This window comes from Oreochromis aureus, unplaced genomic scaffold, assembly GCF_013358895.1.
Source record: "Oreochromis aureus strain Israel breed Guangdong unplaced genomic scaffold, ZZ_aureus HiC_scaffold_222, whole genome shotgun sequence".
Lineage (NCBI taxonomy): Eukaryota > Metazoa > Chordata > Actinopteri > Cichliformes > Cichlidae > Oreochromis > Oreochromis aureus.
This window is the reverse complement of record NW_024108798.1, coordinates 57228-67014: the sequence shown is the minus strand read 5'-3', so window position 1 is coordinate 67014 and position 9787 is coordinate 57228. Positions and strand designations below refer to the sequence as shown.

Sequence of the window (9787 nt, the reverse complement as noted above, 5' to 3'; positions counted from 1 at the left end):
GTGCTGCTATTTACCATATTAGGCACACATTTTGCTGATCATCATTGCTGATGATGAGATAAGACACTACTCTTACCTTTAGTGCAATAGTTAGTACAAATTTTGGTTAACATGAGAGTAACATCTTTAAGTAGTTGTAATATACAACTTTCTTGTCTCCAGATTGATAACAATTTGTCAGCTGGCAAGGTGCAAAAGGCCTGTTTGTCTAGAGATACATCCACCATCAAGTTTGAAACGGCCATTGCTTCTATGTACCTCAGCAATGCAGCAGTGGACCAGATTTTTTTGCTGAGTGCAGCGGCATTTTTGACGATGAGACCTTCCACAGAGGACGGATATCATCACTGAAGGTACCTCAAAGCTTGTCAATAATAGTTTAATAATTAACATAACAATATTATACTATGTATAACTAACTCGTGAAAATAGATCTATAGTATTCAACTGCCCAATGAAAAAAAAAGTGTTTTTTTTTTTTTTAAATGGTTTGGTAAATAACAGAAAATTAAAATACAAAATGCTACACTATTGCAGCTTCTATCTAATAATCTGTTGTATTTTAATAATAAGGTGTTTCTATGGTGAAGGCCCATGCTAAGCTAGAAAACTATTTCAGAGGAGGTTGTCTCTAGGGCAAATCTGTCACACCCTGCAGGTACTGATACTTTATTTACTGCTAATTTGTTAAGAATGTTATATGACAGCATAGCATAAGTAAAACGAAATGCAAAAGTGATATTCTAAATTTGTTTCATTTTCTGTATGTCAAGGACTTCTACAGCCACAGTAACTGGGTGGAGCTGGGAAATAAAGCTCCATACAGTGCTCTGATCAGACCTGACCAACCTCTTAAGAACCTGGCAGGTAGGCGCCCTCCACCCACTGTCTGTGTTTAGAGATGAGAATTGCAGTTTAAATATGATCTAGATTAAACTTGCAGTAGTATTTGTAATGTTTATTTTAAAATATAAATCAGTATTTTTACTGTGTCATTTGATATTTCTGCAGGACAAAATACGCCAACTTGCAGAAGTTGTGTAGGAGAGAACTGTACCAACAACATTCTGCCTGATGTGCTGAACCAGAGACTTCTGACTTCAGGCTACTTCGGCATTTTCTTCTCATCAAAACCCACAGGTAACTTGGAGAAATCATCTGTTTTGGTGTTCTATGATAAGGACTTTGTATTTTTCAATATCTCTTGATAATATGATAAAATGTTATCCCTATTCAAAGGTAAATGCAGTCATGGTGGATCTGCTGACCGCACAAGCGAAAAGGATCCAGTAGGAGGGATCAATAAGGATACAATTGATTCCAGTCATGGCTTCCTTCACAATGAAGCAGCTAATCTGGCTATTCATGCCACCATGGAGCTTCTGGAGGATGTCAGATTAGCTGCTGGAAACACAAACTTCATGAGGTAAAGCTAGCTCTCAAGTGTCACACAAGAGGAAACAAATGTGGGGAAAATGGAGCTAAAGCACATAATATAAAATAAATGCAAAAGCATGCCACAGTGCCTCCTGCTTTTCATTGAATTGAAAATAATTTTTAGATATAGACTCATTGGCCATTTTAATAGATACACTTTTCTAGTACTGGGTTTGACATCTGTTAGCCTTCAGAATAGTTTTAATTTTCCATTGCACAGATTTAGAAAGCTACTTGAAAGAGTCCACTGAGATTTTGATCCATATTGACATGACAGCAACACCCAGATGCTGCAGATTTGTCAGTTCCACATCCTTTATCTGAATCTCCCATTCTAACTTTGCTCTGTTAGACTAATGGATATGGTGACTTTGGATGCAATTTGAATACAGAGTATACAGCAAGAAAATAAGATATAAGTGTGACAAATATTTTAAGATGCTTTTAGATGGGTGAAAAAACCCCCAATATTTTTTGTTTGTCTGAGGTATTGCTGTACGTGGAATTATATTTTTCTTCATCTCAAATAGAGATGTTGTAGCCCGCCACTGTTTCTGTCCACTTTCTAGTGGCCTTTTTCTTAACTTCAATCTTAGCTGACAGAGGAGTGTCAGACGCTGTGGTCCTCTGTTGCTGTAGACAGTCTACTTCAAGGTTTGAGGTGTTGTGCGTTCAAAGATGGTCTTCTACATTATGAGTGTTTATTTCCTTCTTATTCGCCTAAAGCACTCTGGCCTCTGGTCTCTTGTATCCTCTGACATCAACAAGACATTTCTACCCACTGGATATTACCATCTTGGTAAACACTGGAGATGGTTATGTGACACAATCAAAGTCGATCAGCAGTTTTCTGAAGCACTCAGACCAACTTGTCTGGCATCAACAACCGAGCCACGTTCTAACTCACTTAAATCACCTTTCTCTCCTTTTTTAATGCTCGGTTAAAACTTCAGACCATCTTGGACATGTCTACATGGCTAAATACATGGGGTTCATGCAATGTGACCTGATAGTTAGATAGTTGTTTTAACAAGTTATACAGGTGTTCCTAATAAAGTGGCTGATAAGTGGATTTTTTTCCTGCCAATGAATTAGGCATCAATGAAATCATAGTTTCAAAGAAATCCCTATAATAATAATAATAATAATAATAATAATAATAATAATAATATGTAATATGTTTTTTTTTTCTCATGTTTGTTTCTACAGACTGATGGGCCTCTCCCAGTCTCCTGTGTTGTGTTTTGTCATAGACACAACAGGAAGTATGAGTGATGATATTGATGAAGCAAAGAGGGTTTCTTTTGAGATCATTGACAGAAAAAGAGGAACAGGACAGGAACCCTCTGGTTATATATTGGTACCTTTCAATGACCCAGGTAGATCATTTACAGGCTGAATTTGTGCTTTATTGCATAGAAAAGATGTTGTTTTTCAAAAGAGTCTTGTATAGTAATTGTATAATAATTACTAGATTATTATAGACTAAATTTGAGAGTTAATTCTTTTTGTTTGTTTGTTTGTTTGTTTGACTTCCACATAAAATATATAGCTGTGTTTGTAGCAAATCTTTAACAGAGCAAATGCATCACTTTGAGCTTTTTTAAACGTTATGTATCCTATGTGTAGATTTTGGACCGTTAGTTATGACATCTAATGCAGACGTCTTCAAAGGACAGATCAACAGTTTGACTGCGGCAGGAGGAGGAGATGCCCCAGAAATGGCCTTATCTGGACTGCAGGTGACAACACAATGGACTGTTTTCTACTTTTTTGATTTGGGAGAAAAAATTGTAAAGTATAGACACAGTATTATCAAAATTACCTTTTTGTTGTTAGCAGCGTGTAGTTGAGGTGGCCAGAAATGCCACTTTTCACTCAGACTGTATTTTTATCTTTATTATTAATTATTAATCGTTGATACTTTGTCCTGTCTTTCATACAAATAATATTGAAGCTTGCACTGACGGCAGCTCCACCCTTCTCTGAGATTTTCTCTTCACTGATGCTCCAGCTAAAGACACCTATCTGAAAAACACCATTATTGCTCTTATAGAGAGCACCAAATCTCAGGTAAGACTTAACTTTACTCTTAAAAATGTCATAAATTTTGGCATGTAACATCTGATAATTTGTATAACATTTGTTTTGAAATGAAGAACATTATCTGAACTTCAGAGGGACCAAACTATTTATAAATGACTATGTGCCCCACACACCTGTATGTGTGTTTTTTTCTGTGCTCCACCCTCCTTTCCTTTTCATGTTTTTCATTGTCTGTCAAGGCTGTCAGGCCTGAAAGCTGCTGCTTCTGGCCTGGCTCATTGATTATCATTCATCTTTCATCTTAATTATTAATAACTGTTTTCCATTCACACTTAGGCTTGTGGTCTTTGATAGTGAATAGAACTTTTACAATTTTTTTCCCTCATGCTTGCAGGTTACTTTCATGCTCACAGGCAGTGCAGTATTTTCGGCGCGCCGCAGAACCTCTCAGGATGTGGCTCCACGCGCGCAATGAGTCGATCTGCTGTCCAGTTATACCAAGACCTAGCTGAAGCTTCTGGAGGTCAGGCCATTCAGGTCACCAAGTCAGAACTCTCTCTGGCTACCAGTGTTATAGTAGACTCATCAGCCAGCGCTGTGGTAAGACATCAATCACGAGAATCACATCTGACTGAAGATGACACGGTGTGAGTAAATGTGATGTGTTTCTCCTTCTTCTCTTAGGTGACAGTTTTTCAGGCATCAAGGAATCCTGGAAGGCCTGACAATTTTAATTTACTATTGATGGCTCATTACAGAACATAACAGCTTACATCACAGGAGACTCACCTCTCACCTTCAGCCTCACCAGCTCCACAGGTTTTGTCATCATAAATGTCTGTTTACTCTGTAGCAAATATGATAGAAATGTAAATTCATATATCCAAATTATTATAGTATATTGAATATATACATATATATCATATATATTAAAAAAATAAAATTCCCCACTCGCCCCTGTGGGCGGTCAATCCTTCAAGCTCGGGTCCTCTGCCAGAGAGCCTGGGGGGCTTGAGGGTCCTGCGCCAGTATCTTAGCTGTTCCCAGGACTGCGCTCTTCTGGACAGAGATCTCCGATGTTGTTCCCGGATCTGCTGGAGCCACTGCCTAGCTTGGGAGTCACCGCACCTAGCGCTCCGATTACCACTGGTACCACCTTCACCTTCACCCTCCACATCTTCTCGAGCTCTTCTCTGAGCGCTTGGTATTTCGAGCTTCGTGTTCCTTCTTCCTGATGTTGCTGTCATTGAACCGCTACATCGATCACTACGGCCATCTTCTTCTGTTTGTCTACCACCACTATGTCCGGTCGGTTAGCCACCACCATTTTGTCCGTCTGTATCTGGAAGTCCCACAGGATCTTAGCTCGGTCATTCTCCATCACCCTTGGGGGCATCTCCCATTTTGACCTCAAGACTTCCAGGTTATACTCGGCACAGATGTTCCTGTACACTATGCCGGCCACTTGGTTATGGCGTTCCATGTATGCCTTGCCTGCTAGCATCTTGCACCCTGCTGTTATGTGCTGGATTGTCTCAGAGGCATCTTTACACAGCCTGCACCTGGGGTCTTGCCTGGTGTGATAGACCCCAGCCTCCATGGATCTTGTGCTCAGTGCTTGTTCCTGTGCTGCCATGATTAGTGCCTCCGTGCTGTCTTTCACTCCAGGTTTGTCCAGCCACTGGTAGGATTTCTGGGTATCAGCCACCTCCGCTATCTGCTGGTGGTACATACCGTGCAGGGGCCTGTCCTTCCATGATGGTTCCTCGCCTTCCTCCTCTTTCTTGGGTTTCTGCTGCCTGAGGTATTCACTGAGCATGCTGTCAGTTGGGGCCATCTTCGTGATGTATTCGTGGATGTTCCTCGTCTCATCCTGGACTGTGGTGCTGACACTCACCAGTCCCTGGCCTCCTTCCTTCCGCTAAGCGTACAGCCTCAGGATGCTGGACTTGGGGTGAAACCCTCCATGCATGGTAAGGAGCTTTCTTGTCTTGATGTCAGTGGCTTCTATCTCCTCCTTTGGCCAGCCTATTACCCCAGCAGGGTACCTGATCACGGGCAGGGCATAGGTGTTGATAGCCTCGGATCTTGTTCTTACCGTTCAGCTGACTCCTCAGGACTTGCCTGACCCTCTGCAGGTACTTGGTGGTTGCAGCTTTCTAGCTGCCTCTTCATGGTTCCCATTCGCCTGTGGGATCCCCAGGTACTTGTAACTGTCCTCTATGTCTGCAATGTTGCCTTCTGGTAGTTTGATCCCTCAGTTCTGACTACCTTGCCTCTCTTTGTTACCATCCGACTACACTTCTCCAGTCCGAACAACATTCCGATGTCATTGCTGTATATCCTGGTGGTGTGGATCAGTGAATCGATGTTTCGTTCACTCTTGGCATACAGCTTGATGTCATCCATGTACAGGGGTGGCTGACAACTGCTCCATTCCGTAGTCGGTATCCGTAGCCAGTCTTGTCAATGATCTCACTGAGGGGTTAAGGCCTATGCAGAACAGCAGTGGGGACAGAGCATCTCCTTGGTAGATCCCGCACTTGATGGTGACTTGTGCTATGGCCTTGAAGTTGGCCTCTAGTGTTGTACGCCACATTCCCATTGAGTTCCTGATGAATGCTCTCAGGTTCCTGTTGATCTTGTACAATTCTAGGCATTCCAACAACGCCCTGTTTTCGCCTCTGCCCACCGATGCCTTCTTTTTCCAGTAGCCCACTTCTCGTCAGGGTGCCCTGGTTCCTCAACATCTGACGCGGACCTTGTTGATCCGGGCGACATCCGAGCCAGCATGCCTTCGTATTTATCTGTCTCGCTCATGTTGCGGTATATACATATATATATATATATATATATATATATATATACATATACATATATATATATATATATATATATATATATATATATATATATATATTTATCTATCTCTTGTTTGTCCCTCTTCTCCAGGTGTATCTCAGACTTCCAGTCAGTCCAGTGGTCCTTGGCATCCTTCACCACAACAGGAAACTTGCGTCGTTTAAGCCTCAACACTGATAATCAAACAGGCCTATGGCAACTCAGTGTTAGCTCAAACAACCCTTACTTAGTTAAGGTTACAGGTCAGTATAATGAAAGCTGATTTTTAGGCTCTGAGTTACATGAGATGTTTTTCAACTTTGAACTTACGTATTCCAGCCCTTCTGATCTATTTTGTGTATCAGGTCAAAGTTCTGTGAACTTCATTTATAACCTTGTCGAAGAGCATGAGGGAGCCCATGGGGACTTTTAGTCTAAAGAAGGACGTCTTCTCTCAGGTCAGGCTACTTTTATGATGAATTTTTGTTTATTTTTATAGTTGTCAAGTTCTGTTGTCTCCTAAAAAGTTTGTGCCACATCATCCCACATAGCAAAATTGGTATGGCCCAGATCTGGCCCACACAATGTGCTTACACATGGCCCATTATACCGCAAAGAATGACGGCCCTTTGGTGGCCCAGATCTGGTTTTCCAAAGGTGGCCCACACATGGGCCAGCTGCAGACACACTGCTGGTCCATTGCTGGCCCATGTGTGGATTACCTCTGGCAAACCTGATCTGGGCCACCAAAGGGCCGTCATTCTTTGCGGTATGTGGGCCATGTGTGTTGTGTGCAACCACGGGCCAGTTGCAGACACACTGCTGGCCCTGTGCTGGCCCAGAACAGTTTCAGCTCTGGCCCCAGATGTCAGCCTAATGTGTACCTTAATCAAGCCATGTAATAACAACATGTTCCAGAACATGCAAAACAAACATGACGAAACTCTGTTCAGACAGTGAATGGACTGATTCTTATATAGCATTTTCAACTCTCCCAGATTACTCAATGTGCTCTATACAACATGCCACATTCACCCAATCACACACTTTCTCTTAACTGAGTGCTTCCTAACTATATTCATACACATTAACACTCTTGACATGCAGCCTGGAGTAGCCAGGGATCGAACCACTAACCTTCCAATCAGTAGTTGACCTGCTCTACCACCTGAGCTACAGCAACCCACTGGCAAAGATGAGTAAACCCTAAATAGGTTTTGGATAAAGTGTACACTCACAAACCTGTCAAACCTGCATTTCGACGTTGGCTACCATAGCAGTATAATACTGCAACATGGCATTTGGGTCTTCTAACTAAAATAGGACAATAGGAACATAAATAGTGCCATCATTGCCAGACCTGGCCCACATCTGGTTGACATACACTCTGCTATGACACCAGTCAGTCAGAAGTGCCAGCTTGATGCGGATCGGCCAGAACTGTTTTCTATGGGCCTGGGCCACATAAACCAAACCATAATCTGGCCAGATATGGCATGCCAGCGCATAAACAGTGACGTCTTGCCAGACCTGGCCCACATCTGGCTGACATACACTCTGCCATGACACCAGTCAGTCAGAAGTGCCAGCTTGATGCCAGATCCGGGCCAGACCTGTTTTCTGTGAGCCTGGGCCACATGACCAAAACACACAATCAAGCCAGATATGGCATGCCATCACATAAACAGTGCCATCTATACCAGGCCTGGCCCATATCTGGATGACATACGTCTTATCATGCCAAAAGTCAGCCAGCAGTGCCGGCTTGATACCAGATCTGGGCCAGACCTGCTTGCTATGTGGGATGTTGTAGTCAGTAAAGTTCAACCTTAACTATTCTGTCCTACAGCTTACCTTTTTATTTGTGCAGACTGTGTTTTGCTTTAAGGGTATGTCATACTGATACTTATTTACGTTACCCTTCTCTCTTCACCTCTCTTTTAGGTGGTAATGCCAGCATATTGGTCACTGTGACAGGAAGTGAAACAGTAAAGGTCACTGAAGTCACACTTTTGACAGCTCAGGTCCAACAGAGGTCAAAGGATCATTGCAGGTGTGAGGCTATCTATCTGACAGATAAGGCTTAGTGAAAGTTGGGGTCATGCATTAATCCCAAGTGTCACCAGCAAATCTACAACACAATGACTGAAAAAAAAAAACATAGTGTTGCATTGGTCCAATAGAAATCACGAGCTGTGCATAAACCTCAGTGAACTGAAGAAGCATTTATTTGAAATTATAATATTACTACATAGTAAAGAGATATTCTTGGCATTTCAGAGCTTAACATTGTGTGAATTTATACAGAAGTTTAAATTTTAATTAAATGAAGGCAGCTATCTTTTGACACACTATTTCATGGCAGTTAATTTTCAAACCTTAAATACATGGATGTCCTGCTGCAACATCCACAAATATTTCTAGCACCTGCCCTTCTGCAGTAAAGATGTTTTTATTGTTTGGTTACTGTTGATCTGGTAACAATGCACGTTGCTCCTTCTTGTCTCATGCAGTCATTAGGAAGCAGCGATTTCCTGGTGACCTTTAGTGGAATTCCAGCAGGTGAGTTTGTGCTTGTCTTGAAAGGAGAGGACAGCAACTCCACTTCCAGGTCCACTTCAAGCAGCTTCCAGAGACAAGCATCCACACAGATCAAGACCTCCAGCATCTCTGTCACTGTGAGAACTGTTAATGTGTGCTTTCTCCAAGAATCCTTAACCTCACCATAAATAAACTGATAGATTTTTTTACATTGATTTTTTTTTTTTACTTTATAGAATTTTAATAGCCATCTACTTAAACAAGTCTACAATCATAAACAGCATACATTCCTACTGTGCTTCTTTCAGTGTGAAGTCATGTCATTATGCATCAACATATTATTGTCTGCAATATTTAAAAAAAAAAATCATTCCCTGCTCCTCTCGCCTCTCTTCTTGTCCAGGCCCAAGCCAATAATACCAACATCGAGCAGGCACCACTATCTCCATCCCCTTCACAGTCGCTGCAACTACTGATGGAGTTATAACTGACTCTGCAACTGAGACATTTACAGTGCGAGTCAGCAATGACCGCAGTTACACGTCCTCTTCACCCACCAGTGTTACTACTGTAGCAGGCAGTGGAGGTAAAGCCAATGGCACCGTGACCCTAACGGCTCCATCCAGTGCTGCATCAGGAACAGACGTGACCCTCACCATTGAGGCAGAAAACGCCATGCCACCGACATCAACTATGTAGTTCTCAGGGTTTCTGTGACTGCTAAGGTAAGTGGCAATGGTTATAATATTTTTCAACATTATTCTTAATTCTGTAATAATTAATGGTCACGTACATAATGTATCAAAAAGAAATTTTTGTTATTTTTATTTCAAATTAAAGATTACATTTTACACACAATTCGTTTTGATATTGTTGTTTTGCAGTTACAGTAAGGCTTTTTATGTGTCATACTTCTTTGTGG

General features: G+C 41.7%; 1 protein-coding gene and 2 long non-coding RNA genes across 3 annotated transcripts; all 3 read left to right on the top strand.

The window, feature by feature from the left end:
- The first annotated feature begins 626 nt into the window (after positions 1-626).
- Positions 627-1269, top strand: LOC120436784. The gene is made up of 4 exons (XR_005610600.1): positions 627-658; positions 774-867; positions 1012-1140; positions 1240-1269. It is a non-coding gene; the product is annotated as an uncharacterized LOC120436784 (long non-coding RNA).
- A 33-nt stretch (positions 1270-1302) lies between these two features.
- Positions 1303-3469, top strand: LOC120436783 (von Willebrand factor A domain-containing protein 7-like). The gene is made up of 4 exons (XM_039607647.1): positions 1303-1426; positions 2647-2816; positions 3067-3179; positions 3395-3469. Exons 1-4 carry the CDS (start codon positions 1374-1376, stop codon positions 3467-3469), a joined length of 411 nt encoding a protein of 136 aa, XP_039463581.1. The 5' UTR covers positions 1303-1373.
- Positions 3470-6768: 3299 nt separating this feature from the next.
- Positions 6769-9299, top strand: LOC120436782. The gene is made up of 4 exons (XR_005610599.1): positions 6769-6782; positions 8269-8377; positions 8838-9002; positions 9269-9299. It is a non-coding gene; the product is annotated as an uncharacterized LOC120436782 (long non-coding RNA).
- Positions 9300-9787: the final 488 nt, after the last annotated feature.

What these genes read in the sequence shown, in the direction of transcription:
- LOC120436783 (XM_039607647.1), top strand. Translation starts at nt 1,374, where the DNA reads ATGGAGCTTCTGGAGGATGTCAGATTAGCTGCTGGAAACACAAACTTC. An exon ending in GGAAACACAAACTTCATGAG is followed by an intron (nt 1,427 to 2,646) that starts GTAAAGCTAGCT and finishes TTGTTTCTACAG; the next exon opens with ACTGATGGGCCTCTCCCAGT. An exon ending in GGTACCTTTCAATGACCCAG is followed by an intron (nt 2,817 to 3,066) that starts GTAGATCATTTA and finishes TCCTATGTGTAG; the next exon opens with ATTTTGGACCGTTAGTTATG.